Source organism: Microcaecilia unicolor, chromosome 10 (assembly GCF_901765095.1).
Source record: "Microcaecilia unicolor chromosome 10, aMicUni1.1, whole genome shotgun sequence".
NCBI lineage: Eukaryota > Metazoa > Chordata > Amphibia > Gymnophiona > Siphonopidae > Microcaecilia > Microcaecilia unicolor.
This window is the reverse complement of record NC_044040.1, coordinates 101757397-101782435: the sequence shown is the minus strand read 5'-3', so window position 1 is coordinate 101782435 and position 25039 is coordinate 101757397. Positions and strand designations below refer to the sequence as shown.

General features: G+C 49.2%; 1 protein-coding gene across 2 annotated transcripts in view; it reads left to right on the top strand.

Annotated features, from left to right (window-relative positions):
• MRPS33 (mitochondrial ribosomal protein S33) overlaps window positions 1–23918 on the top strand; it is a 96705-nt gene extending 72787 nt beyond the window's left edge. For both annotated transcript variants that reach the window (XM_030217056.1, XM_030217057.1), the window contains exon 3: window positions 23559–23918. In XM_030217056.1, coding sequence (XP_030072916.1) covers window positions 23559–23664 — 106 coding nt within the window. In that variant the 3' untranslated portion in view covers window positions 23665–23918. The remainder of the gene's footprint in view (window positions 1–23558) is intronic.
• The last annotated feature ends 1121 nt before the right edge of the window (window positions 23919–25039 follow it).

The window sequence follows — 25039 nt, the reverse complement described above, 5'->3', positions numbered from 1 at the left end:
AGGCCTGAACAAATTCCTGGTCAAAGAAAAGTTCAGGATGCTTTCCTTGGGCACCCTTCTGCCAATGATTCAGAAAAACGATTGGCTATGTTCCCTGGATTTAAAGGACGCATATACTCACATACCGATACTGCCAGCTCACAGACAGTATCTCAGATTCCGCCTGGGCGCACGCCACTTTCAGTATTGTGTGCTGCCATTTGGGCTCGCCTCTGCCCCACGAGTGTTTACCAAGTGCCTCGTGGTGGTAGCGGCCTACCTACGCAAGCTGGGAGTGCACGTGTTCCCATATCTCGACGATTGGCTGGTCAAGAACACCTCGGAGGCAGGAGCCCTCCGGTCCATGCAGTGCACTATTCAACTTCTGGAGCTGCTAGGGTTTGTGATAAATTACCCAAAGTCCCATCTCCAACCGTCCCAGTCTCTGGAATTCATAGGAGCGCTGCTGAATACCCAGACGGCTCAGGCCTATCTTCCCGAAGCGAGGGCCACCAATCTCCTGGCCCTGGCTTCGCAGACCAGAGCGTCCCAGCAGATCACAGCTCGGCAGACGTTGAGACTTCTGGGTCATATGGCCTCCACAGTTCATGTGACTCCCATGGCTCGTCTTCACATGAGATCTGCTCAATGGACCCTAGCTTCCCAGTGGTTCCAAGCCACCGGGAATCTAGAAGATGTCATCCGCCTCTCCACCAGCTGCCGCACTTCACTGCTCTGGTGGACCATTCGGACCAATTTGACACTGGGACGTCCATTTCAAATTCCACAGCCCACAAAAGTGCTGACGACGGATGCCTCTCGCCTGGGGTGGGGAGCTCATGTTGATGGGCTGCACACCCAGGGTCTGTGGTCCCTCCAGGAAAAGGATCTGCAGATCAACCTCCTGGAGCTCCGAGCGATCTGGAACGCACTGAAGGCTTTCAGAGATCGGCTGTCCTACCAAATTATCCAAATTCGGACAGACAATCAGGTTGCAATGTTTTACGTCAACAAGCAGGGGGGCACCGGATCTCGCCCCCTGTGTCAGGAAGCCGTCGGGATGTGGCGCTGGGCATGCCAGCACAGCATGCTTCTCCAAGCCACATACCTGGCAGGCATAAACAACAGTCTGGCCGACAGACTGAGCAGAGTCATGCAACCGCACGAGTGGTCGCTCCATTCCAGAGTGGTACGCAAGATCTTCCGAGAGTGGGGCACCCCCTCGGTGGATCTTTTCGCCTCTCAGACCAACCACAAGCTGCCTCTGTTCTGTTCCAGACTTCAGACACACGGCAGGCTAGCGTCAGATGCCTTTCTCCTTCATTGGGGGACCGGCCTCCTGTATGCTTATCCTCCCATACCTTTGGTGGGGAAGACCTTACTGAAGCTCAAGCAAGACCGCAGCACCATGATTCTGATAGCGCCCTTTTGGCCCCGTCAGATCTGGTTCCCTCTTCTTCTGGAGTTGTCCTCCGAAGAACCGTGGAGATTGGAGTGTTTTCCAACTCTCATTTCGCAGAACGACGGAGCGTTGCTGCACCCCAACCTTCAATCCCTGGCTCTCACGGCCTGGATGTTGAGAGCGTAGACTTCGCTGCGTTGGGTCTGTCTGAGGGTGTCTCCCGGGTCTTGCTTGCCTCTAGGAAGGATTCCACTAAGAAGAGTTACTTTTTCAAGTGGAGAAGGTTTGTCGTTTGGTGTGAGAGCAAGGCCCTAGAACCTCGTTCTTGTCCTGCACAAAACCTGCTTGAATACCTTCTGCACTTATCGGAGTCTGGCCTCAAGACCAACTCAGTAAGGAATCACCTTAGTGCGATTAGTGCTTACCATTATCGTGTGGAAGGTAAAGCCATCTCTGGAGAGCCTTTAGTCGTTCGATTCATGAGAGGTTTGCTTTTGTCAAAGCCCCCTATCAAGCCTCCTACTGTGTCGTGGGATCTCAACGTCGTCCTCACCCAGCTGATGAAACCTCCTTTTGAGCCACTGAATACCTGCCATCTGAAGTACTTGACCTGGAAGGTCATTTTCTTGGTGGCAGTTACTTCAGCTCGTAGGGTCAGTGAGCTTCAAGCCCTAGTAGCTCATGCTCCATATACCAAATTTCATCACAACAGAGTAGTGCTCCGCACTCACCCACAGTTCCTGCCGAAGGTGGTGTCGGAGTTCCATCTTAACCAGTCAATTGTCTTGCCAACATTCTTCCCCAGGCCGCATACCCGCCCTGCTGAACGTCAGTTGCACACATTGGACTGCAAGAGAGCATTGGCCTTCTACTTGGAGCGGACACAGCCCCACAGACAGTCCGCCCAATTGTTTATTTCTTTCGACCCTAACAGGCTAGGGGTCGCTGTCGGGAAACGCACCATCTCCAATTGGCTAGCAGATTGCATTTCCTTCACTTACGCCCAGGCTGGGCTGACTCTTGAGGGTCATGTCACGGCTCATAGTGTCAGAGCCATGGCAGCGTCGGTGGCCCACTTGAAGTCAGCCACTATTGAAGAGATCTGCAAGGCTGCGACGTGGTCATCTGTCCACACATTCACATCTCATTACTGCCTCCAGCAGGATACCCGACGCGACAGTCGGTTCGGGCAGTCGGTGCTGCAGAATCTGTTTGGGGTGTAAATCCAACTCCACCCTCCAGGACCCGAATTTATTCTGGTCAGGCTGCACTCTCAATTAGTTGTTCTTCGTAGGTCAATTTCTGTTGTTTCCTCGCCGTTGCGAGGTTCCATTGACCTGGGTTCTTGTTTTGAGTGAGCCTGAGAGCTAGGGATACCCCAGTCGTGAGAACAAGCAGCCTGCTTGTCCTCGGAGAAAGGGTATGATACATACCTGTAGCAGTTGTTCTCCGAGGACAGCAGGCTGATTGTTCTCACCTACCCTCCCTCCTCCCCTTTGGAGTTGTGTGTTTCATCTTTTTGCTATTCATTCAACTGGCGGGAGCGGTCGCGCACGGGCGGGAAGACGGCCGCGCATGCGCGGTGGGCGTGCCCTGCGTGCCGACCGTCCCGCGAAGCTTTTTTCCGGTTGGTGGGGGCTGCCGCGGACGTCACCCAGTCGTGAGAACAATCAGCCTGCTGTCCTCGGAGAACAACTGCTACAGGTATGTATCATACCCTGTCTGGGCTGTCTGCAGGTTATCTCTGACAAAGCCCACAAATTTTTCTAATTTCTGCTGCATATTAACTACATATTCAAGGGGCCATCTCATGCTCTAGCCATAAAGCAACTCAAATGGAGAGAACCCTGTAGACTCCTGAGGCAGCACTCTGTATGCAAACAGTAGGTAGGGGCAAGTATTTCTCCCAGTCAATGTCTCCTGTTTCAACGAAAGTCTTTAACAGGTGCTTTAATGTACCATTAAATCTCTCCACCAACCCATTAGTTTTAGGGTGATATGGTGTGGTTCATAAAGATATCACTCCACAGTATGCCCACAGATTCTGGATCAACGCAGACATAAACTGTGTCCCTTGGTCTGAGAATATTTCATGTGGATATCCTACCCAGGAAAATATTTCTAGCAGGATAGTATAATTTTTCTCTGATTCAGTGAAGGATAAGACTACCTCTTCAGGATATCTGGTAGCAAAGCCCGCCACTGTCAATATATATTTTATTTATTTGTTGCATTTGTATCCCACATTTTCCCACCTATTTGCAGGCTCAATGTGGCTTACATTATTCCGTAATGGCGGTCGCCATTTCCGGAATGAGAAATACAAAGAGGTATTGCATTAAAGTTCATAAGTGACAGAGTAGATTAAGCAGTCAAGTGTAGAGAATTCATATTCGGAATGAGAAATAGAGTGGTATTACGTTAAAGTTCATTCGTGACAAAGTAACTGAAGCAGTCAAGTATAGAGAGTTCTGTTTTGTCCAATTTTAGTATAAGTTTGGTTGTCTGGTGTTTAGATCATTGTGGTATGCCTTATTGAACAGGTTGGTTTTTAGTGATTTTCGGAAGTTAGGTCGTGCATTGTTTTTATGGCGTTTGGTAGTGCATTCCATAGTTGCTTGCTTATGTAGGAGAAGCTGGATGCATATGTTAATTTATATTTTAGTCCTTTGCAGCTGGGGTAGTAGAGATTCAAGAATGTGCTTGCTGACCTTTTTGTGTTCCTGGTTGGTAAGTCTTTGGGGTCTAACATGTAGACTGGGATCTCGCCGTGAATGATTTTAAGAACTAGAGTGCAAATTTTGACCACAATACGTTCTTTAAGTGGGAGCCAGTGTAGTTTTTCTGTTAGGGGTTTGGCGCTTTCTGTATTTCGTTTTTCCAAATATGAGTCTGGCTGCTGTGTTTTGGGCAATCCTACTAGGGACAGCTAGAGGCCCCACTATATCCACAGCTATTCTCTCAAAGGGCTCGCTGATAAAGGGTAAAGGTTTCAGGGGAGCTCAGGGGTGATCTTGGGTCTTACACACTCTTTGGCATGTATCACAGGTTCGACAATAGTCGGCTCAGCTCGAGATACTCTCGGCTGATAGAAGTTCTGGCTCAATCTAGTGCGTGTTCGTGTCACCCCCTGATGTCCTGCTAGTGGAATATCATGTGCAATTTGTAGGAGTTGTTCTCTGTATGCCCTGGTCATTATAAGCTGCTTGCCTGCTGTCCAGGGCCCATTAGGATCATCTCTCTGTACAACAAGCCCCCTTTCCATAATATCTGCTTGTATACTATTACTTTGTTTTATTATCATCATGCTGACCAAGATCCTTCTGTAATACTAAATGTTTATTTTCTAGCATTCTTCGACTACTCATGATGTATTGTAAGCCACTTTGAGCCTGCAAAGAAGTGGGAAAATGTGGGATACAAATGCAACAAATAAGTAAATAAATACGATCTTTACCAGTCTTATTGGTTGACTGACCAGCCCTCTGCCTCAGGGTTTCTAGGTCAGGGTCAGAGCACTGTGCTTCCTGAAAAGCATGTCTCTATCCTATATCAGTATCCTTATCTGGAATGGTCTGTGCTGGTAAATCAGACCTCTGGAACTGGTGCTGCTGGAAGCACTGGAGCGTCTCCTTCTGTTGCATGGTCAGCTGGTTCTACCTGGACTGGCACAGGATCTGGAACTAGAGAGATGATCTCTGCTGCTTCTGCTTGTTAGGCCGCCCTGGCCTGACTACGGGTCACCATAGTGGAAATGCTGACTCTGCTGTCAAGGGTAATGTTCAGTGGACCCATGTTGGTCCCACATAGCATTCACAGAAGAAAATCCTGGAGAAGGACCGCAATGGACTGCAAAAAGTACAATTGAGATTGAAGTGGATAGAGCACCGTTCACAGAAGAGAGTGTGTATGAACAACTTGAAAAGCTAAAAGTGGACAAAGCCATGGGACCGGATGGGATCCACCCTATGGTATTGAGGGAGCTCAGAGAGGTTCTGGCGGCTCCTCTTAAAGATTTGTTTAATAAATCCTTAGAGACAGGAGAGGTTCCGAGGGATTGGAGAAGAGCGGATGTGGTCCCTCTTCACAAAAGTGGTGATAGGGAAGAAGCTGGAAACTACAGGCCGGTAAGCCTCACTTCGGTTATTGGAAAAGTAATGGAAGCGATGCTGAAGGAAAGGATAGTGAATTTCCTGGAAGACAATAAATTGCAAGATCCGAGACAACATGGATTTACCAAAGGGAAATCGTGCCAAATGACAGGAGAATTGAATCAGGGACGAGCTATGGACGTAATCTACTTAGATTTCAGCAAAGCTTTTGACACGGTTCCCCACAGGAGGCTCTTAAATAAACTGGATGGGCTGAAGATAGGACCCGAAGTGGTGAACTGGATTAGGAACTGGTTGACGGACAGATGCCAGAGGGTGGTGGTGAATGGAATTCGCTCGGAGGAGCAAAAGGTGAGTAGTGGAGTGCCTCAAGGATCGGTGCTGGGGCCGATTCTGTTCAATATATTTGTGAGTGACATTGCCGAAGGGTTAGAAGGTAAAGTTTGCCTATTTGCGGATGATACTAAGATCTGTAACAGAGTGGACACCCGGGAGGGAGTGGAAAACATGAAAAAGGATCTGAGGAAGCTAGAAGAATGGTCTAAGGTTTGGCAATTAAAATTCAATGCGAAGAAATGCAAAGTGATGCACTTAGGGAGTAGAAATCCACGGGAGATGTATGTGTTAGGCGGGGAGAGTCTGATAGGTACGGATGGGGAGAGGGATCTTGGGGTGATAGTATCTGAGGATTTGAAGGCGACGAAACAGTGTGACAAGGCGGTGGCCCTAGCTAGAAGGTTGTTAGGCTGTATAGAGAGAGGTGTGACCAGCAGAAAATAGGGGGTGTTGATGCCCCTGTATAAGTCGTTGGTGAGGCCCCACCTGGAGTATTGTGTTCAGTTCTGGAGGCCGTATCTTGTTAAGGATGTAAAAAGAATTGAAGCTGTGCAAAGAAAAGCTACGAGGATGGTATGGGATTTGCGTTACAAGACGTATGAGGAGAGACTTGCGGACCTGAACATGTACACTCTGGAGGAAAGGAGAAACAGGGGTGATATGATACAGACGTTCAAATATTTGAAAGGTATTAATCTGCAAACGAACCTTTTCCGGAGATGCGAAGGCAGTAGAACGAGAGGACATGAAATGAGATTGAAGGGGGGCAGACTCAAGAAAAATGTCAGGAAGTATTTTTTCACGGAGAGAGTGGTGGATGCTTGGAATGCCCTCCCGCGGGAGGTGGTGGAAACGAAAACGGTAACGGAATTCAAACATGCGTGGGATAAACATAAAGGAATTCTGCTCAGAAGGAATGGATCCTAAGGAGCTTAGACGAGATTGGGTGGCAAAGCCGGTGGCGGGAGACGGAGATGGTGCTGGGCAGACTTATACGGTCTGTGCCAGAGCCGATGGTGGGAGGCAGGACTGGTGGTTTGGAGGCGGGGATAGTGCTGGGCAGACTTATACGGTCTGTGCCAGAACCGGTGGTGGGAGGCGGGGATAGTGCTGGGCAGACTTATACGGTCTGTGCCCGGAAAAGGACAGGTACAAATTAAGGTAAGGTATACACAAAAAGTAGCACATGTGAGTTTATCTTGTTGGGCAGACTGGATGGACCGCGCAGGTCTTTTTCTGCCGTCATCATCTACTATTGGTACCGGCATGTTTTTCATTGTGCCTACTTCTCTATATCCAGGCTCGGTACATCAATCCAGAAATACTCGAGCAATGGGTACAGTCTCTCTGGAAAGGGACCCTGTTACTGCTGCACTTGTTTACTGTGCTCTGTGTCTGGAGGTTACAAATAAGACTCTGAACCGGGGGTCACGTGATGCCTGCTTCCTGATCGGCAGCGAGAGCAGAGAGCTCCTCAGATTCCCTGCAAAAATCAGCTTTATTAACAGTTTAGACATCACCCCGGAACACCTTACAGTCTCTCGCAGGGTTGGTGAGCTGTGAGAAAGCAGCAAAATTGAAAGCGGAGCCCGAGGGCAGAAGGGGTGGAGGAGTGGCCTAGTGGTTAGGGTGGTGGACTTTGGTCCTGAGGAACTGAGTTTGATTCCCGGCACAGGCAGCTCTTGTGACTCTGGGCAAGTCACTTAACCCTCTATTGCCCGCCGCATTGAGCCTGCCATGAGTGGGAAAGCGCGGGATACAAATGTAACAAAAATAAATAAATAAGGTATGCCCACAAGGAACCAGGGAGGCTTGAAGAACAAAAACGCTCCAGCGATGAAGGCAAACAAGATGGCGCCGGCCCCAGAATCCCCGAATGTAAGTGAAAAACTGGCGGGAGACTGGGCACGAGAGATATCGCTGACGGTAACCGCGGCGCTGGAAGATAGATTGAATAAAATTCAATCAGCGGTAGAAGAAATAAATGAGAAGTTCGACTCGCAGACGCGCACACTCGAAGAAGTAGAGCAGCAAGTGCTAGCGCAGGAAGAAACAACGCATGGAATGGCGGCACAAATCTCAGAGCTCCAAAAAGAAGCAGCAGCCTTAAAAGAGAGAGTAGGAGAGCAAGAAAACCGAAACCGGCGTAATAACCTGCGGGTTATAGGACTACCAGAAACTGTGCATGATAAAGAGCTTTACAAATTTTTTGATTCATGGCTGCCATCACAGCTGGGCCTTGAGGGAGATGCAAGCACATGGCAGTGTGACCGCGCACACCGCATCGGGGCCCGAAGAGAGAGGGATAGCAAGCCCCGCACAGCTATAGCGCATTACCTAAATTGGAGGGAAAAAGAGCTGTTGCTCAAATCCAGCTGCTCCAGGCGAGAGCCCTTAGAGTACGATGGTCATAAAATATTGCTATTTAATGACTACTCTGCCGCGGTGGCGCAGCTAAGGCGTGCCATGGCCCCCACCTGCACTTTACTGCATAGAAAAGGACTCAGATTCTCGCTATTGTATCCGGCCAAATTGAAAGTGTGGCATGGAGGAAAATCACTGCTGTTCTCGGAAGTAGCGGAGGCCAGGGCTTTCCTGGACAACTTTAACAGGGAAGACCTGAGGGAGAGCCCTAAAAGACTGCAGTAACCACAGCGTTCGGAGGATCATAAAAACAGATACAGTTTGCGAGTACAAGGCTATCAAAGTTACAACAATAAACTGAGTCCCAGAGAGCAAAGGAATGTCGGATGGAAGGACTGTGATGGGAGAGAGGCTGTGCAGGAGAGCGAGGAAAAGAAAGAGCAGAAGAAGTCAAGATACATGGGCATGCTGAGGCACCAGATGATTTCCCAGACTGTATGTTCTTTGGGACTGGATTGTTTAATTTGTTACAGTTTATTTACTTAAGAGGAAGGGGGAAAAGGGGGCAGGGAGGATGCGGGACGTTAAGCTCTGTTACCTTGCTGTATGGTTAGGGGAAGGAGAAGGTGGATGTGTTGGACAGTTAATTTGGGATGGGGTTTTGGGGAAGTGGGGGGAGGGTGGTGTAGGAGGGTAAGCTGGGACTGGGTGGGTGGGGGGAAGGTTATGTACATGGGAGGGGGAGGGGGGAAAAGTGATAGGGGGAGTATCTGTGGAGAGGGGCAAGGGGGCGAGGGGCTGTATGAGATAGGACAGCAGAGTTCCACACAAAGGGCAGTTGCACAGGTGGAAATCGAAACTGGCAGGCTTGGCTGGGAGGCTTGCTGGTTGGTAAGAGAGGAATCTATGCTCAATATTGATGGACAATACAGCAATGGTTAACTTAAAGCTTATATCTCTTAATGTGGGTGGAATACACTCCCCGGTCAAGCGAACCAAAATACTCTCGTGGCTGAGCAAAGAGGGGGCGGATATCGCCTATTTCTCCGAGGACAAGCAGGCTGCTTGTTCTCACGACTGGGTGACGTCCGCGGCAGCCCCCACCAACCGGAAAAAAGCTTCGCGGGACGGTCGGCACGCAGGGCACGCCCACCGCGCATGCGCGGCCGTCTTCCCGCCCGTGCGCGACCGCTCCCGCCAGTTCCTTTTTTTTCGCGTCTGGAGAGAGTCGTGCCTCGCCGCTCTCTCTGATTCAGCCGCCGGATTTCGATCGCGTTTACGCGGATCGTGCTTTTTCTTTGTTTAACTTTGTTTAGTTACCGTCCGGTTTCTTTTAAAAAAAAAAAAGAAACCCTGCGCGTGTGGAGCACGCGCTCCCTTTTTCCCTCGCTTCCAGCGGGGACGCCGCACAGTCGTTTTCCTTTTCGTGGTGTGATTTCAGCCACCATTGACGACTTTGACTTCGCCGACGCGATTTTTCCGTCGATGTCCTCAAGGGTCCCGAGTGGATTTAAAAAGTGTGGTCGCTGCGGCCGGCCGATCTTGCAGACCGACACCCACGCTTGGTGCCTCCAGTGCCTCGGGCCGGAGCACAATATCAAGTCGTGTTCCCTGTGTCTCGGTCTCCGGAAACGGACTCAGGTTGCGAGGCAAGTTCTGTGGGACCGTCTTTTTGGAACTTGCGCCGGCCCCTCGACGACGACCTCGACGGCATCGGTATCGACGCCCGGTCCTTCGGTACCGGTATCGATGCCCGAGACATCGGCACCGATGGCATCGACCCCAGGAGAACAGGTCCCGTCGGCCCGCCGGTCCGCTGGCGAGGGTAGAGGTGAGCGGCCGCGTGGGCAGTCGGCCCCGGTCACTCCCTCAGCCCGTGGCCCTCGGGACCGAACCCTGTCTGACCCGGCTCCCCGGGACCGAGGGGGATCGTCCTCCTCCTCCTCCATACCTCCCGGCACCGGTGACGCGCATCGGAAGAAAGACAAGAAGCGTCGTCACCGGTCGCCCTCGGTGCATCCGGACATCGGAGAGGAGGCGGCGCCGAAGCGTCATCGTCGAGAGGAGAGGTCCCCGTCGGTCGTGGAGGTACCGACGCGTCAGGGTTCCGGCACCTCGGTGCCGTCTCCTGGCCCCCATCAGCTTCTGGCACCGACACCCCTACCGGCCCCACCGCCTTTCCCGGCAGCGGGCCTGGACGAGTGCCTCAGAGCCATCCTTCCGGGGATCCTGGAAGGGCTGATGCGCCAGGCTGTGCCGCGCCGATGTCTGTGGCGCCGGTGAGCTCTAGCCCGGCGCCGGGGCCGTCGACACCGCCGCCGCTTGCGGCGCCGGTCTCGACCGCCACGCAGGTGGAGTCCCCGTCGATGGAGGGAGCTCCGTCCCCGCCGGCGCGGGAGTCCACCGCTCGACGACACCGAGACCTCGGTGCCTCGACGTCGAGCCGGGCCCGGTTCAGGACTCAGCTACATGAGCTTATGTCCGATACCGAGGATGAGGACTCGTGGGGGGAAGAGGAGGACCCTAGATATTTCTCCTCAGAGGAGTCTACGGGCCTTCCCTCGGACCCCACGCCTTCACCGGAGAGGAAGCTCTCACCCCCCGAGAGCCTCTCCTTTGCCTCCTTTGTGCGGGATATGTCTATCAGCATTCCCTTCCCCGTGGTCTCTGTGGAAGAGCCGAGGGCCGAGATGCTCGAGGTCCTCGACTATCCATCGCCACCTAGAGAGTCCTCCACGGTGCCGCTGCACAATGTCCTCAAGGAGACACTGCTTCGGAACTGGGTGCGACCGTTAACTAACCCCACCATTCCCAAGAAAGCAGAGTCCCAGTACAGGATCCACTCCGACCCAGAGTTAATGCGGCCCCAATTGCCCCATGACTCGGCGGTCGTGGATTCTGCTCTCAAGAGGGCACGGAGTTCGAGGGATACCGCCTCGGCGCCCCCTGGGCGGGAGTCTCGCACTCTGGACTCGTTTGGGAGGAAGGCCTACCAATCCTCCATGCTCGTGACCCGCATCCAGTCATGCCTGCTCTATATGAGCATTCACATGCGGACCTATGTGCAACAACTGGCGGACCTGGTCGAGAAGCTCCCGCCGGAGCAGTCCAGGCCTTATCAGGAGGTGGTCAGGCAGCTGAAGGCGTGCAGAAAGTTCCTGTCCAGGGGTATCTATGACACCTGTGACGTGGCATCTCGTGCTGCGGCCCAAGGTATAGTGATGCGCAGGCTTTCATGGCTGCGTGCCTCTGACCTGGACAACCGCACCCAGCAGAGACTGGCCGACGTCCCTTGCCGGGGGGATAACATTTTTGGTGAGAAGGTCGAGCAGATGGTGGACCAACTGCATCAGCGGGAAACCGCTCTCGACAAGCTCTCCCACCGGGCGCCTTCAGCATCCACCTCAGCAGGTGGACGTTTTTCCCGGGCCCGGCAGGCTGCACCCTATTCTTTTGCAAAGCGTAGGTACAACCAGCCGGCCCGAAGGCCTCGTCAGGCACAGGGACAGCCCCAGCGCGCTCGTTCCCGTCAACAGCGTGCGCCTAAGCAGCCCCCTGCGCCTCCACAGCAAAAGCCAGGGACGGGCTTTTGACTGGATCCACGGGAACATAGCCGCCCTCAAAGTGTCCGTACCGGACGATCTGCCGGTCGGGGGGAGGTTAAAATTTTTTCACCAAAGGTGGCCTCTCATAACCTCCGACCAGTGGGTTCTCCAAATAGTGCGGTGCGGATACGCCCTGAATTTGGCCTCCCTGCCTCCAAATTGCCCTCCGGGAGCTCAGTCCTTCAGCTCCCATCACAAGCAGGTACTTGCAGAGGAACTCTCCGCCCTTCTCAGCGCCAATGCGGTCGAGCCCGTACCACCCGGGCAGGAAGGGCAGGGATTCTATTCCAGGTACTTCCTTGTGGAAAAGAAAACAGGGGGGATGCGTCCCATCCTAGACCTGAGAGGCCTGAACAAATTCCTGGTCAAAGAAAAGTTCAGGATGCTTTCCTTGGGCACCCTTCTGCCAATGATTCAGAAAAACGATTGGCTATGTTCCCTGGATTTAAAGGATGCATATACTCACATCCCGATACTGCCAGCTCACAGACAGTATCTCAGATTCCGCCTGGGCGCACGGCACTTTCAGTATTGTGTGCTGCCCTTTGGGCTCGCCTCCGCCCCACGAGTGTTTACAAAGTGCCTCGTGGTGGTGGCGGCGTACCTACGCAGGCTGGGAGTGCACGTGTTCCCATATCTCGACAATTGGCTGGTCAAGAACACCTCGGAGGCAGGAGCCCTCCGGTCCATGCAGTGCACTATTCAACTCCTGGAGCTGCTGGGGTTTGTGATAAATTACCCAAAGTCCCATCTCCAGCCAACCCAGTCTCTGGAATTCATAGGAGCTCTGCTGAATACCCAGACGGCTCAGGCCTTCCTTCCCGAAGCGAGGGCCAACAACCTCCTGTCCCTCGCTTCGCAGACCAGAGCGTCTCAGCAGGTCACAGCTCGGCAGATGTTGAGACTTCTGGGTCATATGGCCTCCACAGTTCATGTGACTCCCATGGCTCGTCTTCACATGAGATCTGCTCAATGGACCCTAGCTTCCCAGTGGTTCCAAGCCACCGGGAATCTAGAAGATGTCATCCGCCTCTCCACCAGTTGCCGCACTTCACTGCTCTGGTGGACCATCCGGACCAATTTGACCCTGGGACGTCCATTCCAAATTCCGCAGCCCACGAAGGTGCTGACGACGGATGCATCTCGCCTGGGTTGGGGAGCTCATGTCGATGGGCTTCACACCCAGGGTCTGTGGTCCCTCCAGGAAAAGGATCTGCAGATCAACCTCCTGGAGCTCCGAGCGATCTGGAACGCGCTGAAGGCTTTCAGAGATCGGCTGTCCTGCCAAATTATCCAAATTCGGACAGACAATCAGGTTGCAATGTATTACGTCAACAAGCAGGGGGGCACCGGATCTCGCCCCCTGTGTCAGGAAGCCGTCGGGCTGTGGCGCTGGGCGTGCCAGTTTGGCATGCTCCTCCAAGCCACATACCTGGCAGGCGTAAACAACAGTCTGGCCGACAGACTGAGCAGAGTCATGCAACCGCACGAGTGGTCGCTCCATTCCAGAGTGGTACGCAAGATCTTCCGAGAGTGGGGCACCCCCTCGGTGGACCTTTTCGCCTCTCAGACCAACCACAAGCTGCCTCTGTTCTGTTCCAGACTTCAGGCACACGGCAGGCTAGCGTCGGACGCCTTTCTCCTCCATTGGGGGACCGGCCTCCTGTATGCTTATCCTCCCATACCTTTGGTGGGGAAGACCTTACTGAAGCTCAAGCACCGCGGCACCATGATTCTGATAGCGCCCTTTTGGCCCCGTCAGATCTGGTTCCCTCTTCTTCTGGAGTTGTCCTCAGAAGAACCGTGGAGATTGGAGTGTTTTCCGACTCTCATTTCGCAGAACGACGGAGCGTTACTGCACCCCAACCTTCAGTCTCTGGCTCTCACGGCCTGGATGTTGAGGGCGTAGACTTCGCTGCGTTGGGTCTGTCGGAGGGTGTCTCCCGGGTCCTGCTTGCCTCCAGGAAGGATTCCACTAAAAAGAGTTACTTTTTCAAGTGGAGGAGGTTTGTCGTTTGGTGTGAGAGCAAGGCCCTAGAACCTCGTTCTTGCCCTGCACAGAACCTGCTTGAATACCTTCTACACTTATCAGAGTCTGGCCTCAAGACCAACTCAGTAAGGAATCACCTTAGTGCGATTAGTGCTTACCATTATCGTGTGGAAGGTAAAGCCATCTCTGGAGAGCCTTTAGTCGTTCGATTCATGAGAGGCTTGCTTTTGTCAAAGCCCCCTATCAAGCCTCCTACAGTGTCATGGGATCTCAACGTCGTCCTCACCCAGCTGATGAAACCTCCTTTTGAGCCACTGAATACCTGCCATCTGAAGTACTTGACCTGGAAGGTCATTTTCCTGGTGGCAGTTACTTCAGCTCGTAGGGTCAGTGAGCTTCAAGCCCTAGTAGCTCATGCTCCATATACCAAATTTCATCACAACAGAGTAGTGCTCCGCACCCACCCAAAGTTCCTGCCGAAGGTGGTGTCGGAGTTCCATCTTAACCAGTCAATTGTCTTGCCAACATTCTTCCCCAGGCCGCATACCCGCCCTGCTGAACGTCAGTTGCACACATTGGACTGCAAGAGAGCATTGGCCTTCTACTTGGAGCGGACACAGCCCCACAGACAGTCCGCCCAATTGTTTGTTTCTTTCGACCCTAACAGGCTAGGGGTCGCTGTCGGGAAATGCACCATCTCCAATTGGCTAGCAGATTGCATTTCCTTCACTTACGCCCAGGCTGGGCTGACTCTTGAGGGTCATGTCACGGCTCATAGTGTTAGAGCCATGGCAGCGTCAGTGGCCCACTTGAAGTCAGCCACTATTGAAGAGATTTGCAAGGCTGCGACGTGGTCATCTGTCCACACATTCACATCACATTACTGCCTCCAGCAGGATACCCGACGCGACAGTCGGTTCGGGCAGTCGGTGCTGCAGAATCTGTTTGGGGTGTAAATCCAACTCCACCCTCCAGGACCCGAATTTATTCTGTTCAGGCTGCACTCTCAGTTAGTTGTTCTTCGTAGGTCAATTTCTGTTGTACCCTCGCCGTTGCGAGGTTCAATTGACCTGGGTTCTTGTTTTGAGTGAGCCTGAAAGCTAGGGATACCCCAGTCGTGAGAACAAGCAGCCTGCTTGTCCTCGGAGAAAATGAATGATACATACCTGTAGCAGGTGTTCTCCGAGGACAGCAGGCTGATTGTTCTCACCTACCCTCCCTCCTCCCCTTTGGAGTTGTGTGTTTCATCTTTTGCTAGTCATTCAACTGGCGGGAGCGGTCGCGCACGGGCGGGAAGACGGCCGCGCATGCGCGGTGGGCGTGCCCTGCGTGCCGACCGTCCCGCGAAGCTTTTTTCCGGTTGGTGGGGGCTGCCGCGGACGTCACCCAGTCGTGAGAACAATCAGCCTGCTGTCCTCGGAGAACACCTGCTACAGGTATGTATCATTCACTTTGCAGGAGACACATTTGTCCGATACTGAACATGTGAAGCTGAAGAGAGAATGGGTGGGAGAAGTAATTTACTCATCATTTAATAGCAGGAAAAGAGGGGTAGCCATACTCATACACAAACAGCTTCCCTTAAATATTCATAAAACGTTACTTGATAAGGAAAGAAGATTTGTTATAGTTCTGGGAGAATTGTGGGGTAGAAAGATAGGTCTCTGTAATATCTATGGTCCTAATGTTTATCACCACAAATTTTTTTCTGATATAGTGGCAAATATGGGCACATACCCTGAATATCAATTGGTTCTGGGAGGAGACCTAAATACATATGCAGATCCAACTATTGATTGTAAACCAGCCAAAAAGAAGTAAAGGGATGGAGAGCAAGGGAATTAATTTTCTGCTAAACCAGTTGGGGACAGTGGACATCTGGAGACTATTACATCCACACGATACAGATTATACATTTTTCTCTGCCCCCCATAACATGTACTCTAGAATAGATTACTTTCTCATTTCGCAGTCCCTGGTCACGGCAGCAAAAGCAGCGCATATAGTGGATAATACCCTGTCTGATCACTCGGCCATAACTCTAACTATATCATACACAGCAAGCGCATCAGAGAAGGTGTGGAGGTTCTCACCTTCGTTGTATTACGATAATGACTTCAGATCTTTTTAAAGAGAGAAATGGGCAGATTATCAGAGGCATAATAAGACGCCAGAGGTGAACCCAGTTACATATTGGGAGGCAGCCAAAGTAGTGTTAAGGGGCTATATTTTGGCGTATACAGCCAGCAAGAAGAAAAGAACGGAGGCTGAATTGTTACACTTATCCCTAGAGTACCAGAGGGTGCGGCAACAACATGTAGGCAGCTTAGATAAAATGGTAAAAACACGCATGATGGAGCTACGTACAGTGGGGGAAATAAGTATTTGATCCCTTGCTGATTTTGTAAGTTTGCCCACTGACAAAGACATGAGCAGCCCATAATTGAAGGGTAGGTTATTGGTAACAGTGAGAGATAGCACATCACAAATTAAATCCGGAAAATCACATTGTGGAAAGTATATGAATTTATTTGCATTCTGCAGAGGGAAATAAGTATTTGATCCCCCACCAACCAGTAAGAGATCTGGCCCCTACAGACCAGGTAGATGCTCCAAATCAACTCGTTACCTGCATGACAGACAGCTGTCGACAATGGTCACCTGTATGAAAGACACCTGTCCACAGACTCAGTGAATCAGTCAGACTCTAACCTCTACAAAATGGCCAAGAGCAAGGAGCTGTCTAAGGATGTCAGGGACAAGATCATACACCTGCACAAGGCTGGAATGGGCTACAAAACCATCAGTAAGACGCTGGGTGAGAAGGAGACAACTGTTGGTGCCATAGTAAGAAAATGGAAGAAGTACAAAATGACTGTCAATCGACAAAGATCTGGGGCTCCACGCAAAATCTCACCTCGTGGGGTATCCTTGATCATGAGGAAGGTTAGAAATCAGCCTACAACTACAAGGGGGGAACTTGTCAATGATCTCAAGGCAGCTGGGACCACTGTCACCACGAAAACCATTGGTAACACATTACGACATAACGGATTGCAATCCTGCAGTGCCCGCAAGGTCCCCCTGCTCCGGAAGGCACATGTGACGGCCCGTCTGAAGTTTGCCAGTGAACACCTGGATGATGCCGAGAGTGATTGGGAGAAGGTGCTGTGGTCAGATGAGACAAAAATTGAGCTCTTTGGCATGAACTCAACTCGCCGTGTTTGGAGGAAGAGAAATGCTGCCTATGACCCAAAGAACACCGTCCCCACTGTCAAGCATGGAGGTGGAAATGTTATGTTTTGGGGGTGTTTCTCTGCTAAGGGCACAGGACTACTTCACCGCATCAATGGGAGAATGGATGGGGCCATGTACCGTACAATTCTGAGTGACAACCTCCTTCCCTCCGCCAGGGCCTTAAAAATGGGTCGTGGCTGGGTCTTCCAGCACGACAATGACCCAAAACATACATCCAAGGCAACAAAGGAGTGGCTCAGGAAGAAGCACATTAGGGTCATGGAGTGGCCTAGCCAGTCACCAGACCTTAATCCCATTGAAAACTTATGGAGGGAGCTGAAGCTGCGAGTTGCCAAGCGACAGCCCAGAACTCTTAATGATTTAGAGATGATCTGCAAAGAGGAGTGGACCAAAATTCCTCCTGACATGTGTGCAAACCTCATCATCAACTACAGAAGACGTCTGACCGCTGTGCTTGCCAACAAGGGTTTTGCCACCAAGTATTAGGTCTTGTTTGCCAGAGGGATTAAATACTTATTTCCCTCTGCAGAATGCAAATAAATTCATATACTTTCCACAATGTGATTTTCCGGATTTAATTTGTGATGTGCTATCTCTCACTGTTACCAATAACCTACCCTTCAATTATGGGCTGCTCATGTCTTTGTCAGTGGGCAAACTTACAAAATCAGCAAGGGATCAAATACTTATTTCCCCCACTGTAGATAAATTGATCAATTGCTCAATTCCAGGGCTGAACGGGACATATACTTCCAAAGATTTAAATTGTTCAAATGGGGGAATAAAGCTGGAAGGCTTATGGCTAACTTGGTGCGACCTTATAAAAAGAGACAGGTGGTTACATCAATCAGAGATAGCTCTGGCCAAAGTTACCGGCAGGAGGCCCAAATACAACAACAATTTGTTAAATATTACCAATCATTGTATGAAGCGAGGGAGATGGACTATGCGCAGAGAAATGCCTTCTTTAAGGATCTGTCTATACCAAAATTCACCACAGACCAAATCCAAGGGCTGAGTACATCCATAACTTTACAGGAGGTCAGACAGGGCATCAAGGTATTAAAGCCCACTAAAGCACCGGGACCAGATGGATATGGACCAGAATTTTACAAACTATTATCAGATGACATAGCTAGCCCACTGGTTGACATGTATAATAGCTTCAAACGGGAGGGGGTTGGTGAGCATTCTAATTTAGCACACATCATACTGCTACCAAAACCAGGGAAAGATCCAGGGCAAGTAGGATCATACAGGCCGATCTCGCTACTGAACCAAGATGCTAAAATCCTAGCAGCTATCCTAGCCAGGAGAATGAACATATACCTCCCTCAAGTAATACATGAAGATCAGGCGGGCTTTGTCCCAGGGAGGTATGCCTCGATGAACCTAACCAGAGCTCTGGCAGCCATACATATCTATAGAGGGAAAGGGGGGAAGGAGGCTATCGCGGGATTAGACATGGAAAAAGCCTTTGACAGTATTTCCTGGCAGTACTTGTTTTGGGTGATGGAACAGTACGGCATACAGGGAAGATTTACTGATTGGGTTCGGGTTCTCTATACCAAGCCAAAGGCTAGACTGCTGATTAACAATACACTGACAGAAAGTTTTGATCTACAAAGAGGAACGAGACAGGGATGTCCGCTGTCCCCACTCTTGTTCCTCCTAGCAATTGAACCATTAGCCATTAAAATATGACAGAGTGACCAGCTTAAGGGTCTCCAGGTGGGGGGGGCGAGAGATCCGCATTAACCTATTTGCGGATGATATATTACTTTATTCGGCGGATGCCTTCACCCACCTGGAGAAGGCACTAGTACTGGTAAAGGAGTTTGGGGGAATCTCTGGCTTACGAGTCAACTGTGATAAATCTGAACTACTCCCCCTAGCAGGTAGCAAAGAAAATTCAAGGTTTGGGAAACTGCCTATTCCACCAGTGCAGCAGTCAATGCGTTATCTGGGCATACACCTGAGTACTAATCCAGTTGTGATGTATAAACGAAATATTCTAGACCAAATAGATAAAATAAGACAATCATGTCTTCGGTGGAAAGACTTACCATTGTCACTATTTGGTAGAGTAGCAATGGTTAAGATGGTATTGCTGCCAAAGCTCCTATACCCGTTACAGGCCATGCCAATTTGGATAAAACGGCAAGATGAAAGGGTATTCCGGTCTATTATTAGATCGTTTATATGGAGGCAAAAGGGTTCCCGAGTAGCACATCAAACGTTTATACTTAATAGGGAGAAGGGTGGCATTAAGTTGCCAGATCTCCGAATATACAATGTGGCTGCGCTAATGAGACTGATCTATGAGGGCATAATAGGGCAGTCGAAATTTACACCGACTCAATTGTGGGAGGGTTGGTGCTCTCCGTATACATTTATAAACCTACTACATAACCACCTCCGGGGTTGGGCACAAAGTTAAACAGGCAGTATAGTTTTCTTCAACCATTGAGAATTGCTTGGAAGTGGTGGAGGAGCAGACAGGCACGGAGTCCGTATGCATCACCCTTCCTGAGACTGGTAGGACTGGTAGATTTTCCCGCGGGGGTGAGCCCCTCATACTTCAAGACATGGGCAAGGAAAGGGTGTGTGACTTTAGGAAATTTGGTCCCTGCAGGGGGGAATAACTTTGTCATTTTCACAGGTGAAAGACAGGTGGCAGATCCCCAATACTCATATGATACAATACATGCAAGCCAGGCACTATTGGTTACAGATGAAAGCGAAATATGGGGAGTCTTGGACTTATGGTAGCCTGGATGAGTTGATGCTGCGGATGCCAGTAGCGGGCAACCGGTTATCCAATTGGTATAAGTTGGTGAAAATGGTCGTTCCAGAGGGTGGAGCGGTGGGGGCTACTACCCGATGGAATGAAGAATTAGGAACAGATTACTCACAGCCACAGTTTAACATGATGTATGTGACACTATTTGAAATGGTAAAATCGGCAGACTGGCAAGAAACCCAATTTAAACTGCTACACCAGGGCATATATTACTTGTGAGAAGGGGAAAAAAATGAACATGTGGGACTCAGATAGATGTACTAAGTGTAAGTCGGGAACTGGCACTTTCCTACATACTTTCTTGGAATGTCCTAAATTGATAATATGGAATGAAGTGTTTGCAATGCTCAATAGTGTGTTACAGTTAACGGTGGAGTGGTCATATAAAGCACTGATGCTGGGGGATCAATCAGAATTAATTGCACAAGGCTTGTCTCAGCCGCAGAGGAGATTCTTGTACATGTCTGTACTGGCGGTCAAGAGGACCATTCTGCGGGTTTGGACAAGTGAGGACCCGGCTTCGTATGCATGTTGGTTGGTAAAAGTACAAGAGATAGCACGCTATGAGATTTCAATGTATAGGAAATCTGCAACTATGGAAGGCAGACAATATGCAATGTTGTGGCAACGGCTCAAGGAGCTCGCAAGGAACTAAGGTTCTTTCAAACCTATATCTTAATCACAGGTACCATAAGGGGGAGGAGGGAAGGGGTGGGGATAGGTAAGGGATGTGTATAAGTTGGCTGTTTGAGAAGGGTGTGAATCTTTTTTCTTTCTGAATGAAGAGTTTCTTAAGGGGCAGAAGAGGGGTATTAATAGTATGGGGGGGGAAAAACGGAAAATGTTGATGCAATTGTGCTGTGCTAGTGCACTAGCGTTCCATTGAACGGACACTTGTAATAGACTCTCGATGTAATAGAGGAAAGTAAAATGTCTGGCATATTGAACGCATGTATTGATGTTAATAAAGACAAATTAAAAAAAAAAAAAAAGACTCTGAACCACTCAGTGGATGGTGTCCTTCAAGCCACACACTGAACCTGACAATCCCACCACGCTGCCACCTAAAAACAACAAAGGTCTGTCACGAAATGCCTAGCCACCCGCCTGTGGTTATCCCGCAGCCACTTAGAGGGCCTATCCCCAGCACAGCTCAGGTCTGCCTGCACCTGCCGCTTGTGCTCTACACTAGCACCCTCCTCCCACAGACTAGGTCACAGCCACCTCTGTGCAAGTCTCCTGTTCTCCAATTATCTCCAGTGATTTCTAGGTTACTGGAGCCATATTCCCAGTGGTCCCATGGTTCCCAGAAAGCACTCACAAACCCAACACACAAACCACCAGGATTCTTTATCAGTCCAGACAAACAGGGTGAACAAACAATTATGTTTTTTGACTTAAAAAATATTGAACTGTGGAACAAAATAGTGCAATTGGCAAACAATAACAGGTAACTGAAATATTAATCAATTATAACACTAATTAAACACTTGCATACTTCCTAGAAAGTATCTGGAGAGGTCAGGACATATATCTGTTCACCAAGCTTCAGCAAAGAGCTCTCTCTCTCTCTCTCCCCCTCCCGGGCTGAAATTGAAGCAACAGCCAGCATCTGCTGGGTAATTTCCAGCTCCAGGCCAATCAGAGCCCAGAGCAGTCTGGTTACATCATTACAGGTTACATCACTACAGGCTTATCTGTGTACCAATTAAAACAAAGAGAAGTCAGTCCTCTCTAAGAGCTTTAAGCATGCACCATCTTCTGGCCAAACAGGAGAAATACACTTCAGACATATTTAAGACAGGAAAATATCCAATACATTTTATAGACTTAAAACACACTGTTTTTTTCACAGATGGTATACCGCAGGGATTGGTCCTTGGGCTGACTCTTTTTAACATATTTGTGACTGATATTGCAAAAGGATTGTCTGGTAAGGTTTGTCTTTTTGCCGATGATACTAAACTCTGTAATAGGGTCGACACCCCAGAGGGTGTGGATAGCATGAGGAAGAATCTAGTAAAGCTTGAAGAATGATCCAATAATTGGCAAATAAGATTTAATGCTAAAAAATGCAGGGTCATGCAATTGTGTTACAAAACTCCATGGGAACAGTATATTATAGGGGGTGAAGTGCTTCTGTGTACAAAAGAAGAGCAGGATTTGGGGATGATTGTGTCTGATGCTCTTAACATGGCCAAACAGATAGAAAAGTTAACATTCAAAGCCACAAGGGGATGTTCGGGTGCATAAGGAGTGGAATGGCCAGCAGGAGAAAAGGGGTGATAGTACCCTTGTAGAATCTCTGGTGAGGTCCCATTTGGAATGTGTGCAATTCTGGAGACCGCACCTACAAAATGTTATAAACATTATGGAGTCGATCCAGAGGGCAGCTACAAAATTGGTCAGTGGTCTCTGTCGTAAAACACAGAGATAAGTTTATGAACCTCAACATGTATACACAGAGAGAGGGGATATGACAAGACATTTAATTATCTCATTGACATTAATGTACAGGAGAGTGAGCCTTTTTCAAATTAAGGAAAACTCTCTGGAATAAGAGGACATAGGATGAAGTTAAGAGGAAATAGATTTAAGAGTAATCTAAGAAAATACTCTTTCACAGAAAGGGTGATAGATGCATGGAATGGTCTTCCAGTGGAGACAAGGACTGTGACACAGTTTAAGAAAGTATGGGACAGGCACGTTGCATCTCTTAGGAAAGGAGGATGGGCAGACTGGATGGGCCATTTGGCCCTTATCTGCCACCATGTTTCTATGAGTGTGAATGAGGACCTGACCTTGAATGTGGAGGACCTTGAGACTAGGAGCCGCAGGTGTAGCCTCCACTTCAGTGAAGTTCCAGAAACCCCAGAGTTTTCAGACTCTATTAAAACAGTACAAAGGATTGCGGATGCCATCATACCAGATGAAAGAATTACCAGTGGACTTTGAATAATGTGAAAATTGAGCAGGTACATTGAGTGGGAGCTTGGAAGAGATCTAACTTCCCTAAGGACATTATTGTTTGTTCCATAGTTACTGTGATAAGGAACTGAAGTAGCAGTGGCCACCTTGCAGCGTCATTGGGACCTCAGAGATGTCACATTTTTTCTGTATTATTCTATTATAGTTATCAGTATGTTTAATATTCTAGGTTTTAATTTTTGTGATCCATTTAGCAGTGTGACCCAAACTCAGCCTATTTGGGTAAAATGTGGCCACATCATTCCTTTATCCCTGTAGTTTGCAGCAGTAAAATCTTTTAAAACTTCTATACGTTTGTCATCATGATTTGCTATTGCCAGTTTCCTGGAGTTCTGCAGATCCCAGCCTCTCCGTGCGGTGTAAGACCTACCCAATTCATGTCCAGAACACATTCCTTTCAAAACTTCTGTGGGTATACATGTATTAGCTTTTCTAACATTTCAACCTGTTCAGGTAGGGACTATTTATATGTGTAAACCCACTATTTATTACACATGCATATGCTGCAGAAGCTGTCTAAAATGGCCTCCATAATACACCAACCTTGTTAAAAGTTTACAAAACTTTAGCATGAATGGATTGATCTATTTAGTTTAGACTGAAAACAGAAGTTGAATTAACAACAAATGGATGCCACTAGGTATCCATTTACGAGGGTAGTGAGATTTGGTTGTTTAATGGAAGTCACACATTTAACCTTTCCTCTTGATTTTCTGTTTAGAGATGAGCATGAAGATTTTAAAGAAGAGATGAGGCGACTTAGGAAACTGCGTGGAAAAGGAGACCCAAAGAAAGGAGAGGGAAAAAGAGCTACTAAGAAGAAGTAATGCTATCTAGCAAAGTGAAACCCAGGAAACCTTATACTGTTTTATTGCTGACAGTTACTGCTCACTCTGTGTGTGACAGACATTGGCATTTACATGAACTCTGAGTTAAAATTTCACATGATTTTCTGTGTAACAACAGCAAAATAAAATCAGTGGTTCCTTTCTTTGTCCAATAGAATGTCCTTGGCTGTTGCATTTATTTCTTTAAGTGAGTTTTCAGTCACCATAGAAAGAAATAAAACAAAAATTCTTTATAATCTCTACCAAAACATGTTTTTTTTTTTTTTTTTTTAGTCAGGGACACAAATGTCTTGCAAAGTCTGCCTCTTAATGAAAAATTTCAGAGGCCCCGTGAACTGATGGTAAACCTAGAGCAGGGAGAAAAGAAAGAGAACCAGGGTTTCCTACCTCCATTTTACACACTCTCAGCCAACAATAGGAAGAGAATAAGGGGCTTGAGTCTTGGTATAAAGAAGAAGGTTTTAGATACATAGGAGCATGGGGTAATACATGGAAAAATAGGCTGTACTGTAATGATGGGCTACATCTTATCTGTGGCGGGGAAAAAGGATCCTTGGGGACAAATTCAAAGGGTATGTTTCTAGACATTTAAACTAGAGGTTGGGGGTGACAAAAGGAAACAAGGGAATTCAGAATAAACATGGCAGAGATCTAAATATAGAAAACCACCTAAACTCAGCACATGGAAAGCAATGAGCACAAATGCTCGTAGTGTCATGTCCCCTACCTCAACGCAAGCGGCGTCCTCAGGCTACGCAGGGTCCTAGCAACACACGCACTTGACTGGCTCAGCCTTGAGCCATGTCTGTGTACTTCTTCTCTGGCTGCAGGCTCCTTGATTGCCTTGCTCTCATGCATCTGGATCTGCTCTCTCTGCCTGGCTTCCAGGCTCTTTAATTGCCTTACCCTATGGAAGCTCTCTCCTTCAGCTGGTTCCTGTCTACGTCAGAAAGCCTGCACTGTTTCTGGGACGCTTTCCCTCTGCCTCATTGCTTCGGCTTCTACTTGGGTAAGCGTTTCTCTTCAGCGTACTCTTCTATTTGCTGCCTGCCTGTACCTGGATTACTCTTCTGTTTGCTGCCTGCTGTCAGGCTGGACGTGAGCCTAGGCTGAGGCCTAATATAGCTTTTAGGCCAAGGCCTAGCATGGACCGAACAGGTACTATATGCCACCCCAGCTACCAAGCCCTGCACACACACACACACTAGGGCATTCAGGCGGGCCTCATGGCCTGACGGGAACCCACTTACTCAGAATACAGTCATACGGGCCTCACGGCCTAACCGGAACCGACTCAAACCTAGGGAAGAGAGAGAGAAAAAATGAGGGGTCCCCACGGGGACTAGAGCACCAA